Raw genomic sequence first — 20,101 nt, 5'->3', positions numbered from 1 at the left:
TTATGACAAATGAACCCACAATTAGCCCACTACTGCCCATCGACTTTCTGGGCGTCCTCCTGCAGAGAAATCAAGTAGTCCCGCTCGCGCTGCTCTTTTTTTATCTTCTCCACCAGCTCCTGCACTATTTTGGCCATCTTTTTGTTGTACTCTATAAGCGTCTTTTTCACTTCTCGGTACTCCTGCCGCTCCTTCTGGATCCGGTCCTCTTCTTCCGCAAGCACCTGCTTTATCTGCAGAATGTTCTGCTCCAGAGCATCGCCCCGCTCCAGGACCTCTGCGTCTTTGTCCTTTTTCTCGCTCAGCTGCCTCTCCACCTCCCGGTTTCTCTCTTCCAAGCGCATGATTTTTTCGTTGGCTTTCTGCAAGAGCTCCTCAAAGTGTCTTTTCTGGCACTCTATGCTTTTTTCCTTCATGCTTACGTGGTCTCGGTGCCTCCGCTCCTCCTGCGCGCGCATGTTCTTCAGCGCGCCCAGAAGGTCGTCAGAGGGAGAAATCGAGAACGCCTGCATTATGCTGGAAACAACAGCCTTGCTCCGGTCTCTCTCCGCAGACAAAGACTCAATAGAGGGGTGCCCGGACTTCTCCAGCCCCTTTTTTATGAGCTCCTTGGCCTCCGCCAGAAAGCCCAGATCGCTCGACAGAGAAGACGCCCTCGGGCTTGCCGCTGCGCTCCCCTCTGTTGGAACCAGGGCCCGCAGCTCCGAGGCCACAAATCTGATGGAGGTGGCCAGCTCCTCCTTTCGCACGGACTCGTCGGGCAGGCCCTGTGCTGTGCCGGCCTGCTTGCTGCAGAGCAGGTCGACCGCGTATATAATGTCGTCCACTGTTTCCAGCGGCTTTTCGTTGTTCCAAATCGCCTTGGACAAAGACTTTGCCAAACATTTAAATTCGTGCGGCTTCACAATATAGTTTGTATTTACCATGTTTACTTTTTCACCATAAAGTCTTCTTATTTCTGCCTTCATCTGGTTGAATACCGGGCTGTCCACACACACCTCCTGCATTGACGCCAGCGAGCTCTTTGCAGGCTTGCGCCCGCTCTTCAGCAGCTTCTTGAGCGCAGGCTGCTCCTCGGCAAGATCTTTCTTTCTGTCGAAATTCATGCTTTGTTTCCAGCCCGGGAATATAACACACCTGGAGGAAAGCAGCCAATACAAGAAAAAAAATAGACGAATAGCCTTTATTTGCAGTGCACCACAAAGGGCGCACTTTCTGAATTATTCGAACGCTGCACTATGTTCATAGCGCCTGCGCGGCATGCTCTCGTTAAAGCAGGAAGACTGGCGCGATCTTGGAAAGAATTTCCAGGAACGGCCTGATTTCAGAGGAACAGCTGATTGCCATGGACGGGAACGAGATATACTCCTGGCGGTTGGCAGTGTTGTTCAGCAAGGTCAAAAACGCAGTCACACATTCCAGCACTAGGCTTGTGTAGGGGCTTGGATTTTTGTGAGCCAGAGTACTGTTGGTTCTAGCAATTTTTCTTCCTAGGTTGTTGCCACAAAACAAGCTTCCAAGCTCAATAACATGCATGTCAAGACACGCAAGCTGGCCGCTAAACTTTGTGCTCTTGGCCATGCTTTTCTCAAACACCGGGATGCTCGCTGCCAGCTTGTCGCTGTACATATCTAAAGAAGGCAGATGTGTTGTTTTGTTGCACACAAACGCGCTTCTGTAAGTGTTAAAGACGCTTTCGATATTTAAGGTTGACAAGGCCACAACTATGCTTTTGCAAACCACTTCTGTCACATTGTTTTCCTCGAATAGCACATTTGCTATAGGGCCATTGGGTGCGTTGTTTATGTTTGGTGTCTGCCTAAAGAATTTCATGTCCAGGGCCTTCTGTGCATCAAGGTTCTGGAAAGCCTCCTTGAGGCTTTTCTGAACGCTGGTCAGAATGCACATGGCAGTGCCAAACTGCACAACTGAGAAGTCTGCAGCTTCTTCAACAGAGAGATCACAATGGGAAGAGCATGCAGTCCCCAAGTACTGGACGATTTTCGCGATAACCTCCTTTATGCATATTCCATTGGGTATGCCCAGATTATAGCTGCCATCGTCTAGAACATGATTCAAAATTCTAACAACTGCATCCTTTCGGGCAGAGAAGCACTCTTCTACGGTGTGTGGGGGGCTGTAGGCGTCTTTGTTGAACAGGGCCGACCTTCCCGTGGGCATGCTGTTTCCGTGGATAAGCTGGCTTGAGCTTAGCTCAATCACAGAGAACACTTTTTCGCCGTGTATGGTGTTTCTCTGCACACAGTTGTACTGCACATACGGGGCGCTGGCGAATAGCGGGTTTTTGTACATAACGTGTGCTCTCTTTACAATCCCGGCATCGGCATCTTTTGCCTGGGCGCAGCCTATGACGCCTATGCTGGTGGGGATCGGCGTCACCACAATGCTGTTTTTTCCAGACTGCAGCTTGAATGTGTTGTCCTCAACAATTTTGCTGAACAGGTCGGTGAGGCTGTATCTGTCTATTTGCTTCAAAGGGCCTCCATTGGGGCAGGCGCTTATTTTTTCTTTCAAGTAGCTCTCCACCCTAGCTGTGTGTACAGCCACATGCTTTTCGTCTTGGGTTTTCATTGTGTTGGTGCTGTCCTCTCCAAAGGCAGGCAGGTAGTAGATGGAGTCTCCGTTCAGCATGTAGGTTCTGTTTTCAAGGCTTGCGAAAGAGACATTAACCGTCTTTGGCTCATGCACGTACATGGTGTTCACGCCGCATTTCTGAATAGCCTCTTCCATTTCTTCCTCTGTTTCAGCATAGTGGGTTATGCTCGTCATGGGTGTGTTATAGTTTGCTCTGCTCAGCACTTTCTCCAGGGACACGTTTTTCATACCGCCGGCTTCGCCCGGAGATGCAACCTTTTGCAGGGAAAGGAGCAAAACCAGCTCTTTGAGGGTTTTTATCAGCGCAGTGTGCTTTTCTTCGGAAATTGTTTCGTTTTTGGGGTTTAGGAATGTCTCTCGAATGTACAGGATTCCGCCCTCAATTTTGCTTTCTGTGATCCACGAGCGGCTGCCTGAGCTATGTGGCTTCTTGTGCGAGCATAAGTGGGCGGGTGTGTTTGCCCACACAATGTCCTTGGCCATGGCCTGTATGACGTTGCACGAGAACTTGCCTGTTGGCTTCTGGCTGATGGAGTCATGAATGATCTGCACCATAAGCTCTTTGGCCCTATTCTCTAAGAACAAACGCATGCTCTGGTCAAGGCTTCTAAAGAACACCTGCGCCATTGCAGGGTTCAAGTTCTGGAGCATTATGTCGTAGTTTTCTTTGATTTCCTGGATCTCCTGCATTGCAATTTCCTTCGTGATGATTTGGGCCTGCCTCTTTCTGTTCATGCTAATTGCGTTCTTCTGGATTTCGTAAAGGTTTTGCAGAATAACCCGAATTCCCTGGGCCAGCAGCATGTGGTCCCGAATTCCCTCGGTTTCTTCCTCTACATCAAGGATGCTGTGCACCCAGTCGTTGTGCCCCTCGGCGTCAATAAACGGGATGCACACCCTCTTGTCATCGGACTCTAGATTTTCGAGCATGGCCAATCTGTGTCCGCTGGTGGTGCCCGACATCGGGTTCTTATTCGTGTAGTAAAGAGCTCCAATGTGGTTTGAAACGTAGAACGACACCCCTTCCTCTGTCTGGCATTTGATTCCGCCGAGCTGGCTGGCCAGCTGGCTTACAGCAATAGAGTTTTTTAAGCTGCTTTCGTTTTGGTTCGCAACCAGAACTGTCTTGATAAACTTGCCGAGCCTGTTTATGATTTGGGAATATTCGCTCTTTCTGGGCGCTTCCACGGTCACTTGAGGGCTGCAGGCGGTTGAGGCCGCTGCACTGGACGCCCATAGAAGAAGGCACGTCGATGCTATGCATTTGCAAAATCCTTTTAGGTCTCTCATAGCAGACGCATGGCGAATCTCTATTTATATCTTCAATTTTTGATCTGTACACAAACAGCCCCACTTTATCAGACGTGTATTTGTGTTTGTTTGTTTGTTTTTATTTTTCTCATTTGGCGTGCTTTGCAGCCAGTTGCGGCTTAATTGCGCGCTGCAAATTAAAAAGCAAACAAAAAGCTGCATATTAATCTGCCGCAGAAAATGACAGCATGTTGGCCAAAATGGCCAAAGAATGCATGCGCCAGCGCGCTGTCTGCGCGCGCCAACCAGCATCTTCGCGTGCTTTCTACCAGAGCAGCCATGCACACCGCCTGTTTGCCCATGCTCGGAGCGCCCACTTTCGTAGCAGCACTCTGTGCGCGTGGGCGTGCGGCTCTGTTTTTAGAACTAGTTGGATTTATTGATTAATTTCCTACGCACACAGATGTTTCCAGCATGTGCGGCTCCGCTTGGCAAATAAATAAACAATCTGCAGTGCCAGAGCGCTCTCATCCCGCTTTGTTTATCTGGAAAAGCCCGCTGTCAGCGCGCTGTGCGCCAGCCACGCGGCGCAGCCAATTGGAAAACTGTGCAAACAGGTTAGAAACTGCATGAATTTATTTTATACCGCAGGCTGCGGTATGCTTTTCTGTTTCTGGAATTACACTTTCTGGCTTTTCAAAAGAAGATTCTGCAGTATGTAAGGGAGCGCGGGGAGCTCGCTCTTCAGCCCTGTCCAAGTCTCGCCTGGCTCTGCCGTCTTCTGCAGGGCAACAATCTCTCTTACAGTAACAGTGTGCTTTTTCAGAATCACATACACATCGCTTGCTTCGTCGGCAATGTTCAGCTTCTTGAGGGCTTCGGCCACCTCTTCAGAGATCTGCCCAAGGTAGTAGTTCAGCAGAGAAGGCGTGAGCTCCCCTCGAATGTAGTTGAACACAATGTTGTAAATTCGCCCTTTCATCCACAGTGTGGTTGCGTGGGTTTTCTCGAGAACCTCTGCGTGCTTGTCTATAATCGCCAGAATCTTCTCTATTAAGGCATGCATAATTGGGCTCAGAGCCGTCAGATGCCTTTGGAGGGTGGGCCTGTGCGCATTGATTTCGTTTTTCATTTCCAGGCCCAAAACGCTGCTTATTATCATTTTAAGCAGGCTTACGTCGAGCTTCAGATCCGTGCATGCAAACACCCTGGAGTCCAAGTAGCTCCATGGGATTCGGGTTAGCTTCTTGCTGGCGTTGGAGGCGTTTTGAAGCACGAAGTCCTTCCACTCTTCAAATTCGCAAGTGTTCTCCTGCACAGGGGAGAAGATAGACTTGACTTTCATCTCGCTGTTCTTTGCCACTGTGATGGGCATGACCTGCTGCTTCTTCCTTTGAGAGGAGATCGTTGTGTTTTTGCTGCAAACGCCCACCCCGGGGTTGGCAGAGCTTGTTTCCGTCTTTGGCAAAGGGCCCTCCACGTTGGTGGCCAGGAAGATGGTCCTGAAAGATTCCTTCAGCTCAGCCTTCTTCTGCTGTTTGAAAAAGTCGCACGCGCTGTCGATGATGCTTTTCTCGCTTGTTGTCTGTATTTCCAGAAGCCTGTACGCAAAGGTATTCTTTGTGTGGGTTTCGCTTATCTGGAAGAACGGGAGCCGCGTGCTGGTTTCAGACACAATGCTCTTTTTGTTTGAGGTGGTGATCGCGCTGGAGACGTCCACCAGATACTCATGGTTCACAAGGGATATGTACATGGACTTCAAAGCGGCGTCTATCTTCTTGAAGTCAAACTCTATGCATGCCTTGAGCAGTGCAGTCTTCTGCCGGCTGGAGATGCACGACAGCTGCAGCGTGTTAAAGTACGCGTATATCCCGCACAGGTCTATGCTTTGGGTGGGGTCGGTGAGTTTTTTGGACTTGGATGAAATGTACGTTTTTTCCTCTATCATTTCTTTTATAAACTCCATGGCCTTGTTAATAGACTCGCTGAGCTTTTGGGTGATTTTTGGAAGCGCCGGGTTCTTCACAGCTGCCACTTCAGACTGTATCACTGTGCTTGGAATGCTTCTTTTCATGAGGAGTGCGAATAGGTCCTCGGACTCATTGCTTGAAAATTCTTCAGAGGACGAGTCGCTGTCCTGGAACATGGTCTGGCACGTGCTGCTGCACGCCACGGATGCCGCGCCGCACAGGGCAGCTAGCAGCATGCTACTTACTCTCATGGTTTTCATTGGGGGCCTGGCATCTTTCCCCTTATATATTTTGCTTAATCTGTTTGTATTTCTAAATATTGACAAATTGACATACGTCCAAACAAACAAACATAAATGAGAAGTCTGCGCGCATATTAAAACTCTGGGCGCCAGAGGGCGAGGCGCAGCGCCGCAGGCTCTGCACAGGGGATTAGAAGTAAAGGCGTCAGAACTAAAATCATCATGGCTCAGACGACCGTCGTGAAAAATAGTATCATCATACGCAAGTAGTTACATGTGCAAAACAATCAGCAAAATGTTATATTCACAATAAAATAAATTACTCATACTCGTCATCTAATATAATTCCATCATTTTGTTTTGCTATGGGTTTGTCTTAAACGCGCTCAGACTTCTCAATCATCATGCTCAGAGACTCTAGCCATGAAAATCATCTTCACTGCACAGGGGGAGTAAAAATAAAATATATTTATACTTTCAAAAGTAGAACACTAAAGTTACGGGCAAAGGCGCATGCTGACTGGGCAGCCGCGCACTGCCATGCGTGTGTGGGCGCTCTGCGTTTATTTAAGCGTGTCTGCGGCGGGCGCCTGGCAGCACAGCGAAGGGCCGCGCCTATATTTTGATAAAGAACGTCTTCGACGTTGTGGTCAGGAGAACTGTGCTGCTGGAGAGCGCCTTTGTGGGCGGGCGCACCATGAAGAACAGGTACCGTTTATGGATGCTCAGGCGGTTGTCGGTAAACGCCGGCTCCCACACAGACAGTATCCCGGGCGTTTTGTTGCTCGAGTAGTCACACACCACGTTGTACCGGGTGTACTTGTGCACCTTCACGCTGTCAATTGCCCGCATTTTCTCGTCCCTTGGCAGGCCAAGATTTTCTATGCTTCTTTCGATCCTTTCCAGCGTGCTCTCCAGCCGCTCCTCCTCTATTGTGGTTTTCGACCCGTTGATGTCTATGATGTAGTTTGTGTTTATGTGCTTTGTCACGTTGAGCATCAGGCAGCTGATGTCTCCTCCGCTTGCGTCTATCGAAGACAGCTCCCGAATGTACCCGTGCGTGCTCTGGTATCCCAGCGGCCCGGACAGGCACGGCTTCACCCCGTTGTACCGGAGCTCGATCACGGGCCTTTTGTCCAGATGCGCCTCGTATATCGAGATTGGGCAGCTGCTGAGGAGCACCGAGCACGCAACCTGCAGAACGTGCCCAGAGCGTATTTTCCCAGAGATTTTCTGGAGCTGTGCGTCCAGCCGGGCCTTCACCGAGTGCACCCCGTCTGTTATGGTTATGCACTCTCTTCCCTCCTCTACCACAAGAACCTTCATGTAGACGGCCGGGTGCTCGTCGTGCTCGACTATTCTCTTGAGCACGGACTTTGGGTTGAGCTTCCACCGCCGCTTTGCCTCCTCGAGCACCACCGCCTGTATCTCCTTTCCGCACTCTTCAGAGCCTCGCTTTTTGATCTCCCGGATGTGCGGAAGCACTGCCACCCACGACCACCTGAACAGCTCGAACAGGTTAAACTCCTCCTCCTCCGACCGCGTGAGGGGAAATATTTCCTGCTTCATTTTTCTGTACGCCTCCATTGCCTCCTGCATCTCAAACTCCCGCGGGAGAACCACCTTGGGGGCAGGCGGGGGGCACTTGCTCTTTCCGCTGTGCAGAAAGTCGAGGCTTCTTCTGCCCCTGTCCGCAAACTCCTCCTTTATGTACAGATGCGAGCCCTCTGCAGTCTTGAACCCGGGCAGCTTTGTGAACGACACGTCAGCCGAGGTTCTCCCCTCGAGCATCGGCTTCGAGGGCAGGGCGCAGTGGTCGGGGGAGTCGCTGGCCTTTCTTTTTCTCTGGAAAGCGCCCGTGCCTATGTCCAGGCTTTCGTCGGGGTCCACCAGCTGCGGGCAGGAGAGCATGTCTCGGTGCCTGCCGCCTCTTCGCGGAGGCTCCTCAAACTTGATTTCCTTGAAGAGGATTTTGTCTGCCTGCTGTTTGTTTATGGGCTCTGCAGTGTGGAAGGGGCTTTTCTTTGCGTCTGCATAGAAAGAGTCGTTGTTGTCCAGAAAAAACTGGTAGCTTCTGTTCTCCAGCGAGAAGGACCCGTCCAGCCCGTTTTCGGGCGCGCTTTTGAAGCTGTGGATCGGCTGGATAACATCCATTCCGGTGGACGTCTTGAGCAGGCCCTCTCCCTCCATAATGATTTGCGATATTTCCGAGTGCTCATGCGCGGCGTCCCTCTCTTTCTTTGCAGCCATTTGTAAAAAATTGCGCCTGCGGGTGCTAAAATATGGTTTGAGCGGGATTCGAACCCGCGCCTCTATTGAGATTCGATCTTAAGTCGAACGCCTTGGACCGCTCGGCCATCAAACCACACTTTTCTTTCCCCCTGTAGCGCCCTCCGCCTCCCCTGCAGTGCAAGGCCTTTCTTCTCGCGCCGTGTGCTTCGCAGGGGCGCGAGTCCTCCGCCCGGCGCGAAGAAGCGGTGTGCACAGGCTGCGTGCTGCTTGCGTGCTGCCTGCATGCGGCTTGCGGATGCTTGTGTCTTTTTCTTTTCTAAAAATATAAAATGTACAGTTTTTCTGTAGTTTCTACTCTTTATTTATTTCTGCAGCAGGCGCCATGTGAAAGGCTGCATTACTAAGAATACCACAGCTGGCTGCCCTGGAGGTCAAACAGCGCATCGTCTCCGTTCTCGCGTATGTACATAAGAGTCGTGTAGAACCAGTTTGGCACAATGATGGACGCGATGGAGGGCAGAAACGAAAAGTCTTTGTATATGTACGGAAGCTCGTCGGGGTTTGCCAGGACTTTTTCCTTGTACAGAAAATACGTGTCTTTTTTCACAGCCGAGGACTCCGTCCAGTTGAGAATCTGGTCTTTCCGCGACAGGAACAGCTTTTTGATAGAGGTGTGGCTCTGCTTGGACTCCAGCGTGTTGTTGGGCAGATAGTAGCAGTTTTTCTGGATCAGCTCGGAAAAGCTTTTCCATACGCTGACCGTTATGATGACCAGGGGGAGGATCAGTCCGAGCGCAATGTACTGCTTCTGCGACGCAAAGTACGTTGCGGTGATGGTCTGCAGAAACACGAGGGAGCCGAAAATGTTCATGAAAAGCGAGGGCCAGTGCTCGCCCCCGCTCTCCACGTCGCTCACATACGAGTATATGAACAGGTACTTGAATACGACAAAAGACCCGAAGAAGTAGAGGCACCCAAGAAGCATGAACAGCGGGCATATGATTGAGTATATGAGAACCATAGGAAAAAGCAGAAACACGCGGGGGTACATAGACCCAAAGTTTGCCGGGTGAGACTCAAACCGCTGCACCTCCTGCCTTCGCGTGTACACTCCGCCCAGGACGTAGGTCACGCACCACGAAACCAGCCCCCCAATGTCCAGAAGCTGCATGGTCAGCTCGCCAAATGTCTTGTGGATTAGCAGGTTGAAGAAGAAAACAGACGACGACACGACCGGCGTGGAGACCAGCCCCATGATGTCGATAGTGGCCTGCCGTCTGTTGTACACCAGGCTGGCTATCGTCGTTCCAAAAATGAGAACCAAAAACCCGTTGATGAACAGAAAAATCGAGTACTTCCTCCCAAAGCTTTTCTGGAACTCGATGTACGAGATGCTTCCCTCAAGCGTGCAGATGACCTTCAGCACGGCGGGCGCAATCGACAGAAAGTTTGAGTACACAGTGGGCACAACAATTCCCTGGAAGGCCTTTCTAAACTTTGGGGTTTCGGCAATCACGTTGAGCTCCGGATTTATCGCCCGGATAATGGAGTAGAACGCGTCTATGTTGATCAGCGTTGAGACAAAGAAAACAAGCAGGATAAACACGGAGACGAACACAACGGTCACGATGGAGGCTGCGAGCTTGCGCAGCGCTCTTTCCATGGGACTGTCGGTGAGCGTCGACCACACGATCTGGTCCGGAGGGGGCGCCTCCAGAGCGCGGCATGAAAAGGCGCCCGAGCCGATTAGGGACATGCGGAGAATCGACGCCTGCTCAGACGTTTTGAACGTGACAAACCCGCTTTTGGTCCGGAGCGGGATCGTCTTGGACAGGCTTGTGTACGCCTGCCGTATGTTGAAAACAGAAGAAGCCTGCACAAATATGGACGTCTGCTCGTACAGGTTGTATTTGTCGTGCAGCTCGGGGTTTTCGTCGCAGCCGGCGACTTCCGACAGGCTCTCCAGCGCCTGGGTGCTGGAGAGGGTGCTGTGGGCAGACTTCTTCCTCTCAACTTCGATCAAGTCTGTCAGGTCCTTGATCTGCTTCATGCACTCAGATATGTTGAACTTGGCCTTTCCCGGATATATGCGGTCAAGCACTTCAAAAAATCTTCCGCAGAGCGCTTTTTCCATAAGCGCGTCCGTGGCCCCCTTCCTGCGCGCGCGCCCCGCAGCGCTCTCCTTTTTCCACACAATCGCGTTGGAGATGAGGTCGAGGGACGAGTCGTAGTGGTCAATGTGCTCGGAGAAGAACTCGGTGTCGATTGACGCTCTGTTTAAGAGGATGAAAAACTTCTGCAGCTCCGCCTCAAGCTCCAGCAGCTTCTTCTTCTTCTTTTCCACCAGCATCTCGAGCTTTTTTGTGTCTAAAATGATGTGTGCGTTTTCAATCGGCTCTTTCAGGCCCAGCGTGTTCAGGTACGTCTGGAGGTCCTGTTTGTTGTTGATAAAGTGCGGCAGGTTGCAGATGAGCACGGTTTTTGTGCAGATGTTTATGCATTCGAGCGTGCTGCTCAGAGACTTCATTTCGTCAAGAGACTTTTTGATGGAGGGCGTCGACTTCGAAAAGACCCGGTCCCTTATGTGGATCTGCCGCAGTATGACGTACTTCCTGTAGAAAGAAAAAAGAAAGTACACGATAATCAGCGTGATGACCCAGGCGGCAAGGCACGGGACAATGCAGTTTGCATACCGCGGGCTGTACGGCATGGAGAGCAGGGAAAGCCGCATGATAAGCTGCAGCTTCATCTCGCTTTTGGCGAAAAAAAAGTAGTAGCTTCCCAAAAGCGGCATAAGAGCCAGCGAAAGCACCAGAAACACGATGCCCAGGAGCTTGAGGGTCTCGATGAACAGAAACGCGTCAAAGCCTATCAGCTCCAGGAGCGCCATGTCCTTGATGGTGAACACAGGAACGACCCAGTTGAACAGGCCGGTGTACGGCGCCGCAGGGTGCTTTTTGCACCGCATCGGGTTGGTAGAGTACAGCCAGGGGATCTTTGCCCGGCACGCCAAAAAGACGCAAAGGACAACGGCCGCGGTTATGAGCTGCACCATTAGGTTAAGACGGATTGTATTGTCTGCCTCCAGCAAGCTTGGCTTGGAAACAAGATCCATTGTGTTTCGCGTTGTTTTTTTCGGCATCCCTTTCAGAACATGCGTTCTTTTACATACAACCTCACACAATGCGTCAGATGTTGCAGCCCTGCCAAAATAAGGTTGGCCAAGGGCTTTGCGCAGAGGTCTATCACATGTCCCAGCGACAGCAGCGCAAAAGCGCTCGGCAGATGCATCCCGCGCCGCGCCCAGCGACCGGGTAGGCGCACAGAGGCGCAGGCGCCTTTTCTTTGGCCTAGCAAATGCGCGAACGGCCTGCCCAGGCGCGCAGCGCCACACGTAGGCAGCACATATGCAACACATTTTCTTTTTTTATGAGATTACAATTGGAGTACGTGCATCTTGTGCACCGGCATGGAGAGAGAACGCCCCTTATGTTTGGGCCGCATGACAACACAAAGTGGAACATGTGCCACCGCGTGTCAAAAATAGACTACACAATCCCCAAGAAAAACCCAACGCTAATGGACAGGGTGAGGAGCCTCCTGAGCTACGTGCACATAGGAGAGGCCAAGCCTCTGCATTTTAGGATCACGCAGGACTCGGGGAGAGACTTCAACTGTGCGCCGGGGCAGCTGACAGACGTTGGGCGCGCGAACCTTTTTGGCCTTGGAGAGTGGTTCCGGCAAAAGTACATTCTGAAGGAGGGGCTGATCAAGCCGTCCTTTGACAAGAGCCAGTTCCACTTGAGGTCCACAAACTTCCAAAGGACTCTGGAAAGCCTGCAGTCTTTGATGCAGGGCATGTTCAAAAGCTACTCCAGCACGATGGACGTGAAGGTGGTTGACATAACACAGGACACGCTCACCATAAACAGATACTGCCCAAAGCTCAAGGCGCTGAAAGACATTTCGCACACAAAGGTCAAAAAGGCCTTTGAGCCAGAGGCAAAAAAAATACAGAAGTACTTCACAGACAAGCACTCCTCGCTCTTTGCCTCGCTCAGCCCGTACGCGATATACGACCTTGTGGCCAGCGCCAACGCGCACGGCTTCTCGCACTTTTCGCGGGTCCCGAAGGCCATAATGCACGCTCTGGAGAAGTACTCCATCCAGCTGTGGTTCAACCACCTGAACGACCGGGAGGCGCTTTCTCTGAACACGGGGGGGCTGATGAAGGAAATTTCGGACCAGATGATTGCAAAGGCGCTGGACCCAGAGAGCCCGCTGAAGGCGTCTGTGTTTTCGGCGCACGACGTGACGGTGTACCCTGTCCTGATGGCAACTGGGAATGCGCCAGAGGCATGGCCCAAGTTTGGGGCCAACCTGGTTTTTGAGCTGCTTAAAGACAAGGACACGCAGGAAAGGTATGTGCAGATGCGGTACAACGGAAAGAAGACGCCCATGCCTGGCTGCCGCCCTATCAAGGTGGGGAGCGGGCAGTACTGCCCGCTTGACAACTTCGTCAAAATGTGCAATGAAACATACGCTGAAAATTTTTCGGAGTTTTGCACGAAGGAATAGGGCAGTAGAAATAAACGATTTTTGTTAATTTTTCTTTTATGAGTGAGGCTTTGCGCAAAGCAATAGATATTGTAAACCACTACCTGCAAGACAAGGACAAGGGAGTGAACGATGTATTCAAGTTCGTAATCGACAGCTTTTCTCTGTATCTTATCAACGCCGAGAACGAAAACGTGGTGGGCTTTTCCGAGAAAATACTAAGAGACTCGATTATAGATATTCTGACGCCTGACACCACAGACAACAGCAGCGAGCCCGAGGTGATGGCGCAGATACCCGTGTCCTCCATAGAGTATGACACGCCCATGCAGAGAAAAAGGCGAGGGAGCGTGACCGCGTCAGGAAACCCCTTTGCCATGCTAGTAGACTATCCAAAGCCTGAAAGCGTGTCTTTAATGCTGCAGGAGATTCTGGCAAACACCAGGCTGGTGGCTGGAACAATGGATGCGCAGCAGATGAAGAGGCTGGTTTCCACCATGTATATGCAGAATGTAAAAAAAGGCGACAGGCTAATTAGTCAGGGGGAGTATGGGAAAACCATGTATCTGATCGAGAGCGGAGAGTTCCAGATTATGCAGAACGGAAGGCTGAAGGCCACGCTGCGCAAGAACTCGCTCTTTGGCGAGATATCCCTGCTCTACAGTTGCCCAAGGACCGCAAGCGTGGTGTGCACAATAGACGCCACCGTGTGGGTTGTCACGTCCGACGCGTACACTGCCATTCTTATGGTGGACCAAAGACGAAACAGGGAGTTCATCAGCAAGACTCTTGAAAGAAGCAAGACATACATGGCTCTTTCTCCTGAAGACAAAAACAAGGTTCTATACCAGACTCATTTAATGCAATTTGCAAAAGGAGACCTCATAGACGTTTCAGACGCAGGGGTGTTTTTGGTGCTGTCCCCCGAAATACCAATGTCCGAGGAGGCGCTCGAGTCTCCAAAGAACAACGAAGTCACGCATGCAACTCTTGAAGAGGGCTGGATTATCCAGAAGGGTGCAATTGTTTGTGGCACCTGTGTGAGTGTTCTGTTTGTCCCCGACTATATTTATCCATTGATCCGTGACAGCAGTGCATTCAGAACAATTAACCAGCGTGCATTTTAATTCTATAGGCAAATAAACTCTATAGGCGGATTGAAACTTTACACGCGTGTTTGCCCTATGGGCGGTACTTTTTTATCTGGTGCTTTCCTATGCTTGGGCAGCCGTTTCCCTGCAGCACAGGTGCTTGAAGGAAAGCCCGAGCATGCTGTGCGCTTTTAAGCTCCATTGAAGGCTGATATATTTGGAAATAAAGCCGCGGAGCCCAGCTCTTCTGCAGGCCAACACATCGCTTGAGGCGCGTAGATTCATCACAATTTATTTCACGCCGGGCGTTGCCGCAGAGGCAGGGCCCGGTACAAAGGCGCAGCCTTCTAGTGGAGCTTTTCGTCCATAGAAAGCCCCTCCTGTGGATACTCAAACTTGAGAATCTTTTGCATTATGTCTACTGTCGTGAGCATGACTGTTCTGCAGCAGGGCCGCTTGAAGCCCAGCGCAGTGAGTATTCCCGCCTTGTCGTCAGATTTGGTGCATCTTTCCATGTACTCGTCCCACTTGCTTGAAACCTCCTTTCCACATGTAAAGCATCGAACTGGTATTAGCATAAAAAAATCGCGTGCTTTCCAATAAATAGAAAAATTTGCGCCTCCTGCACATGTCTTGCGAAACTAACTGTGGAGAGTGCCCGGCCCGGGCGCAGTGCTCGATAAGGAACACGCCGGGCGAGCCCAGCGCAATCGAAAAGAAGTTTGCAGGGAAAAACGTAATAGGCGTGATGAGCGGAAAGGGAGGAGTCGGAAAAAGCACGATCGCTGCCTGCATAGCGCACCAGATATCAAAGGCCGCGCGCACGTGCATAATAGACATGGACATTGCAGGGCCCAGCATTGCCCGGGTGACTGGCGTGGAGTGCTCGCAGGTGATTGCGGAAACGCTGGTCCCGTCCCGCACGGGCAGCCTCGACGTTTTTACGCCGGAGGAGAAAGGCGGATACAGAAAGGGGGCGGAGGTCCTGGGGTACTTGGAGAAGATCCAGGTTGGGGAGTACGACGTCATTGTGATGGACACGCCCCCTGGGACATCGGACGTGCACATTGCGCTGGCCAAGCACGTCCCAAACCTAAAGGTGGTGCTTGTGAGCACCCCGCACAAGCTGAGCGTTGCGGACACGAACAGGCAGATCTCGTTCTGCCAAAAGTCCGGGCTGGAAATAGTGGGCGTTGTGGAGAACATGAGCGGATACAAGTGCGGCAACTGCCATCATGTGTCGGCGCAGGACAGAGGAAGCGCCCGGCTGAATCTGGACAGGAGCGTCCCGGCAATTTCCGTGCCAATTTCGCAAGGAATCGCCAAGGGGGCGGACAGCGGGCTGCTGGCGGAGCTGGAAAAGCACATAAATATTGAGAAGTTGAAAATTTTTACCAATGCAACAGGCGAACCGCGTGCTGAGCCAGCCGATGGAAATGATAAATAGCGAAAAGCTGGAGGAGGCGCTGCAGTGTGTTGAGCAGGAGGAGAGAATATACTGCCTGGCCTCGGAGATAGAGCAGACTCTGCACATGCACATTCACGGAAGAGGCCTTTTCTTTGGAAACATAAGCAGAGATATATAGACAAACAAAAGAAAATTTTATGAATAGAAGAAGAAGGACTGCAAGGCAGAGCTCAAACGTGTTTCAGGCTTTTCTGCAGCCGCAGATACTGGAGCTGAAGGAGATATTTAACATGCTCGACAGCACCGCAGACGGGTATATTTCAAAGGAGGACCTTGTCTCGTTCTTGGACAGCATTGGGTCTCCGCACACCGAGGAGGAGATTGACGAGATGATGTACGAAATGGGGGACCGGTTCAACTTCACGCAGTTCCTGACGTCTCTCTGCGAAAAGCTTGCAAACCTGGACGCGCTTAACGTGACAGAAAAGGCGCTGCAGGCGCTTGACCCAGCTGGGTCCGGGAAGGTGGCGCTGTCTGATCTGAAAGAGAGCCTCACGCGGGGAGAAAATGCAGTAACCTTGCAGGAGTGGAGCATTCTGGAGAAAGAGCTGAGCGCTGAGAACGGCGTGCTTCCTATTCCACAGGTGGCAAAAGTCATAAAAAACTGCGGGCTTTCCTGGGAAGAGAGATAGCGTGCCCATGCCGTATATGCAACCTTTTGAATAAAGTAAATCCTGGAAAGGCCTGCTCCTGTTTTGTTGTGTGTGGCGGCTCGCAGACCTCGCGCTGTGCGCCTGCCTCTGCACGGCATGTGCCCAGAATCGGTGTATATGTTTTTCATAAATTTTATTGTTTACATGGAGCTATCTATTATAATACCAACCCACAACGAAAGAGGGAGTGCGCCCCTTCTGGTGTATCTTATTTCAGAGGTTCTTTTGGGCACAGAGTACGAGATCATAGTGGTTGACGACGGAAGCACCGACGGGACAGCGGACGCGTGCAGGGAGATCGTAAGGGCAAGGGGCGTGCAGGCACAGATCCTGGTTCGGGCGGAGAAGCACGGGCTGGGAAACGCATACAAAAGAGGCGCAGAGCACGCGCAAGGGAAATACGTTCTTATTCTGGATGCAGACCTCAGCCACGACCCCCGAGAAATACCCAGGTTTATGCAGAAAGCAAAGGAGACGGGGGCAGACGTCGTGATTGGGTCGCGGTACACAGGAGAGGGCGGAACATGCAACTGGCCCTTTTTCAGGAAGCTGACAAGCCAAGGGGCAAACATTCTGGCGCACATTTTCACGGGAAAGGCCAGCACAGACATGACAAACAGCTACCGGCTGTACAAAAGGGACGTGCTGGCCTGTGCCATAAACAGCGTAAAGGCGCAGGGCTTTGCATACCAGATGGAGGTGCTGCACCACTGCGGCAAGAGGGTGCAGGAAATCCCCATCAAGTTCTACGAACGGCAGGCTGGGTGCTCGAAGCTCTCTGCGCGAGAGTATGCACAGTTCCTTGTGTGGGGCAGCGCGCTTATGGCAAGCCGGTGCATCAAGCAGGCCTGCCTTTTTTTGCACGTCGACTAGGGCGCAGCAGCCAGGGGCGCTGCCCTTTGAGCTTCCAGGAGCGCCCGGCTTTCGCGCTCTTCTAGGGACAGACGCGCGGGCGCCCTGCATGCATCAGCACGCACAATATGCAATCGCGTGCCGCGGATCTTGGCAGGCATGCGCTGCATAAATACGCATGCGGAAATTTACTTTTTTTATGGATAAGTCTTCGTTCGAGCTTCTGAACTTCCTAAAGGAGGACGAAAGAAAAACCATGTACATTGACAGAAAGTACACGGGGACAGAAGACGACTACTTCAAAGAGCTGCTCACGTCAGGGACCATATACGTGGGAAACCTTTCTAGAAACACCACAGAGGCGCAGCTGCACATGCTTTTTTCGCAGTGCGGGAAAATCCGGAGGATTTCCATGGGGCTAGACGCAAAGAGGTTTGTCCCGTGCGGGTTTGCCTTTGTGCAGTACTACGACGTGAACGCGCCCATGCTTGCCCGAAAGTTCTTTTCCAAGTACGTGCTGGACCAAAGCACGATATACATCGACCTGGACAGCGGGTTCTCGGAGAACAGACAGTTTGGAAGAGGCGCGAACGGCGGACAAATCCGGTCTGAATTGCCTGGGGGCGACAGGAAAAGAAGATATGTTTAATAAAGAAAGCAGAAGAATTTTTATATGCGTGTTTTAAATGTAGCAGAAAAGCCCTCAGTTGCAAAGGCGCTCTCGGAGATTTTGTCAAACGGCGGCGCGCGGTCCAGCAGCGGGTTCAACAAGTACTGCCGGGTGCACAAGTTCCAGTGCTCGTTTGCCGGGCAGGAGGCGCAGATGGTTTTCACGAGCGTTCTGGGACACCTGTACTCTCTGCAGTTTGAAAGGAAAACCGCGTGGCACGAAATAGACCCGGTGCAGCTGTTCGACGAAAAGGTGTGCTGGGAGATTCCTGCCAACATGCAGGACGTGTCCAAGACGCTGTCCGAGCTTAGCGCCCAGTGCAGCATGCTTGTCATTTGGACAGACTGCGACCGGGAGGGAGAGAACATAGGCATGCAGATTGCAAATCTGGTGAAGGACAAGATAGGCACTGTCCGGCGCGCCAGGTTTTCGGGGCTGAGCAGGTACGAGGTGCTCCGGGCTCTTGAGAGCCTGGACAGCATCAACAAAAACGAGGCAACGGCTGTGGCGTCTCGAATAGAAATAGACCTGCGGATCGGCGCTGCAATAACCAGGTTGCAGACCCTGCAGCTGCAGGACATTCTGGAAAAAAAGGCAGTGATCAGCTATGGAAGCTGCCAAATCCCAACGCTTGGGTTTGTGTGCGAGAGGGAGGAGAGCATGGAGGAGTTTGTGGAGGAAAAAAACTGGACTCTGCAGGCCGAGGTGAAGAGCAACGGGGAGCGCGGCACGTTCGACTGGGCCCGGGGGAAGATATACGACGAAGAGTATGTGCGGGCCAAGCACGAGTGGGTGAGCGGGTTTCCGATGACTGTTAGCAAGCTGGAGAAGAAAAAGGTGCAGAAGTGGCGGCCGTATCCTCTTCGGACAGTGGAGCTGCAGAAGTTCTTTGCAAAGGGGCAGGGAATTAGCAGCTCGCACGAGCTTATGGGCATAGCCGAGTCCCTGTACACGTCAGGATACATCAGCTATCCAAGGACGGAAACAGACGCGTTTCCGCAGGGGTTCAACTACAGCGAGCCGCTTGGCATGCTAAAGTCCGACCCGGTGCTTAGAGACTATGCCGCGCGCCTGAAGCCTGTGCGCCCGCTGGCAGGGAAAAACAACGACCAGGCACACACCCCCATATACCCGCTTAAGGCCGGGACAGGCCTGAAGGGGAAAGACCGGATGGTGTACGAGTATGTCGCCAGGCGGTTTCTGGCCTGCTACAGCGAGAATGCGGAGGGAGAGGAGGAGCTGATTGAGTGCTTGGTGCGGGGCGAGTGCTTCGTGCGAAAAACGCTAAAGGTGCTGAAAAAGAACTACCTGGAGGTGTTTATATATGAAAAGTGGGGGGACACCGAAGCGGACCTGGGCGTCTGCCTGGGGCAGGAGGTTTTCTCGGAGGTGGCAAAGAAAGAGTCGCACACAGAAAAGCCGCATCTGCTCACAGAGGCCGAGCTTATTGCAAAAATGGACAAAAACGGGATAGGAACAGACGCAACAATACACGACCACATCCAGCGAATAAAAGAAAGGGCGTACGTCGAGGTCGTTGGCAAGAACGCTCTTAAAAGCACGTGGCTTGGGCGCTCGCTCATCAACGGATACAAAAGCATAGGGCTCCAGGTAAGCAAGCCGCATCTGCGAAAGGAGTTTGAGTCCAACCTCAAGAAGGTCTGTGCAGGCGAGTATCCTCCGCAGGAGCTAGTGAGGCAGGAGCTCTCAAAATACAGGGGCATATACATTGAGATGCAGGAGAACATGGGCAAGTTCAAGGCAGAGTTTGCAAAAAACAAGCAAGCTACAGGCGGGCCGGGCGAAGACCGCCCTGGAGAGCACCCGTACATCGCGCCAAAAAAAGCCACTGCGAATAGCCCGGGCTCGTCTTACGGCGGAAAGAGCGGAAAGAGCGGAAAGAGCCGGCAAGGCACGCCGCCAGAAAAGGCCTTGAGCGGTGCATGGGCAGAAGAGCCTGAGTGCGTGGACAATGAATATGTAAAGAGAAAGAAGCAGATGCTGGCAGATGTGGGGCCCAAGAGCGGGCAAAAAACGGAGTGGCTCAAGACCCTGGGGAGTGAGAAGAAAGCGCGCGACAGCTCCTTTCTGGCAGACCTGCCGCCCGGTGCAGTGGTGTGCGACTGCAACATAGAGGCAGGCGAAAAAACAGTAAAGAAGGACGGGCCGAACCAAGGAAAGCAGTTCTATTCCTGCGCGGCAGGGCAGTGCAACTACTTCCTGTGGAAAGGCGCAGAAAAGAGCAGCGCCGCCCGCCCGCAGAGCAGCAGCCTAAGCCGAACAGAAGCCCCGCCTGCGCGAAGCAGGCCGCGCCCAGCCCCACAGGCGAACAGCAAGGTGCAGTGTGCGTGCGGGCTGGACGCAAAGTATTTTCTCTCGAAGACAGCAAAAAACAACAACCGAGGGTTTTTCAAATGCAACAAAAGCTATAAGCAGTGCACGTTTTTTATGTGGGAGGACGAAGCCAATAAATAAATTCTAATATAAGCAAACATGCAC

At 52.0% G+C, this 20,101-nt stretch overlaps 14 protein-coding genes across 14 annotated transcripts; 8 read left to right on the top strand and 6 right to left on the bottom strand.

The window, feature by feature from the left end:
- Window positions 1-29: 29 nt before the first annotated feature.
- On the bottom strand, window positions 30-1,106 carry NEMAJ01_1260 (uncharacterized protein; the record flags this gene model as incomplete). Its single annotated transcript, XM_047915098.1, has 1 exon — window positions 30-1,106. The coding sequence occupies one exon, from the start codon at window positions 1,104-1,106 to the stop codon at window positions 30-32; it is 1,077 nt and encodes a 358-aa protein (XP_047771055.1).
- A 163-nt stretch (window positions 1,107-1,269) lies between these two features.
- Window positions 1,270-3,906, bottom strand: NEMAJ01_1259 (uncharacterized protein; the record flags this gene model as incomplete). Its single annotated transcript, XM_047915097.1, has 1 exon — window positions 1,270-3,906. The coding sequence occupies one exon, from the start codon at window positions 3,904-3,906 to the stop codon at window positions 1,270-1,272; it is 2,637 nt and encodes an 878-aa protein (XP_047771054.1).
- Window positions 3,907-4,546: 640 nt separating this feature from the next.
- Window positions 4,547-6,097, bottom strand: NEMAJ01_1258 (uncharacterized protein; the record flags this gene model as incomplete). Its single annotated transcript, XM_047915096.1, has 1 exon — window positions 4,547-6,097. One exon carries the CDS (start codon window positions 6,095-6,097, stop codon window positions 4,547-4,549), a length of 1,551 nt encoding a protein of 516 aa, XP_047771053.1.
- Window positions 6,098-6,694: 597 nt separating this feature from the next.
- Window positions 6,695-8,329, bottom strand: NEMAJ01_1257 (uncharacterized protein; the record flags this gene model as incomplete). The annotated part of the gene is made up of 1 exon (XM_047915095.1): window positions 6,695-8,329. One exon carries the CDS (start codon window positions 8,327-8,329, stop codon window positions 6,695-6,697), a length of 1,635 nt encoding a protein of 544 aa, XP_047771052.1.
- Window positions 8,330-8,711: 382 nt separating this feature from the next.
- Window positions 8,712-11,453, bottom strand: NEMAJ01_1256 (calcium permeable stress-gated cation channel; the record flags this gene model as incomplete). Its single annotated transcript, XM_047915094.1, has 1 exon — window positions 8,712-11,453. One exon carries the CDS (start codon window positions 11,451-11,453, stop codon window positions 8,712-8,714), a length of 2,742 nt encoding a protein of 913 aa, XP_047771051.1.
- A 287-nt stretch (window positions 11,454-11,740) lies between these two features.
- On the top strand, window positions 11,741-12,889 carry NEMAJ01_1255 (lysophosphatidic acid phosphatase type 6; the record flags this gene model as incomplete). Its single annotated transcript, XM_047915093.1, has 1 exon — window positions 11,741-12,889. One exon carries the CDS (start codon window positions 11,741-11,743, stop codon window positions 12,887-12,889), a length of 1,149 nt encoding a protein of 382 aa, XP_047771050.1.
- Window positions 12,890-12,927: 38 nt separating this feature from the next.
- NEMAJ01_1254 (uncharacterized protein) lies at window positions 12,928-13,995 on the top strand (the record flags this gene model as incomplete). The annotated part of the gene is made up of 1 exon (XM_047915092.1): window positions 12,928-13,995. The coding sequence occupies one exon, from the start codon at window positions 12,928-12,930 to the stop codon at window positions 13,993-13,995; it is 1,068 nt and encodes a 355-aa protein (XP_047771049.1).
- A 311-nt stretch (window positions 13,996-14,306) lies between these two features.
- On the bottom strand, window positions 14,307-14,537 carry NEMAJ01_1162 (DNA-directed RNA polymerases I, II, and III subunit RPABC5; the record flags this gene model as incomplete). The annotated part of the gene is made up of 1 exon (XM_047915000.1): window positions 14,307-14,537. One exon carries the CDS (start codon window positions 14,535-14,537, stop codon window positions 14,307-14,309), a length of 231 nt encoding a protein of 76 aa, XP_047770957.1.
- Window positions 14,538-14,587: 50 nt separating this feature from the next.
- NEMAJ01_1253 (uncharacterized protein) lies at window positions 14,588-15,406 on the top strand (the record flags this gene model as incomplete). The annotated part of the gene is made up of 1 exon (XM_047915091.1): window positions 14,588-15,406. One exon carries the CDS (start codon window positions 14,588-14,590, stop codon window positions 15,404-15,406), a length of 819 nt encoding a protein of 272 aa, XP_047771048.1.
- On the top strand, window positions 15,357-15,545 carry NEMAJ01_1161 (uncharacterized protein; the record flags this gene model as incomplete). Its single annotated transcript, XM_047914999.1, has 1 exon — window positions 15,357-15,545. The coding sequence occupies one exon, from the start codon at window positions 15,357-15,359 to the stop codon at window positions 15,543-15,545; it is 189 nt and encodes a 62-aa protein (XP_047770956.1).
- A 19-nt stretch (window positions 15,546-15,564) lies between these two features.
- NEMAJ01_1252 (myosin regulatory light chain 12) lies at window positions 15,565-16,059 on the top strand (the record flags this gene model as incomplete). The annotated part of the gene is made up of 1 exon (XM_047915090.1): window positions 15,565-16,059. The coding sequence occupies one exon, from the start codon at window positions 15,565-15,567 to the stop codon at window positions 16,057-16,059; it is 495 nt and encodes a 164-aa protein (XP_047771047.1).
- Window positions 16,060-16,224: 165 nt separating this feature from the next.
- On the top strand, window positions 16,225-16,953 carry NEMAJ01_1251 (dolichol-phosphate mannosyltransferase; the record flags this gene model as incomplete). The annotated part of the gene is made up of 1 exon (XM_047915089.1): window positions 16,225-16,953. The coding sequence occupies one exon, from the start codon at window positions 16,225-16,227 to the stop codon at window positions 16,951-16,953; it is 729 nt and encodes a 242-aa protein (XP_047771046.1).
- A 178-nt stretch (window positions 16,954-17,131) lies between these two features.
- On the top strand, window positions 17,132-17,581 carry NEMAJ01_1250 (nuclear cap-binding protein subunit 2; the record flags this gene model as incomplete). The annotated part of the gene is made up of 1 exon (XM_047915088.1): window positions 17,132-17,581. The coding sequence occupies one exon, from the start codon at window positions 17,132-17,134 to the stop codon at window positions 17,579-17,581; it is 450 nt and encodes a 149-aa protein (XP_047771045.1).
- A 24-nt stretch (window positions 17,582-17,605) lies between these two features.
- Window positions 17,606-20,077, top strand: NEMAJ01_1249 (DNA topoisomerase III; the record flags this gene model as incomplete). Its single annotated transcript, XM_047915087.1, has 1 exon — window positions 17,606-20,077. The coding sequence occupies one exon, from the start codon at window positions 17,606-17,608 to the stop codon at window positions 20,075-20,077; it is 2,472 nt and encodes an 823-aa protein (XP_047771044.1).
- Between the last annotated feature and the right edge of the window lie 24 nt (window positions 20,078-20,101).

Source organism: Nematocida major (assembly GCF_021653875.1).
Source record: "Nematocida major strain JUm2507 chromosome Unknown 2415, whole genome shotgun sequence".
In the NCBI taxonomy this organism is placed as follows: domain Eukaryota; kingdom Fungi; phylum Microsporidia; genus Nematocida; species Nematocida major.
The sequence above is the reverse complement of the archived record's forward strand: the minus strand, read 5'-3'. Positions and strand labels throughout refer to the sequence as shown.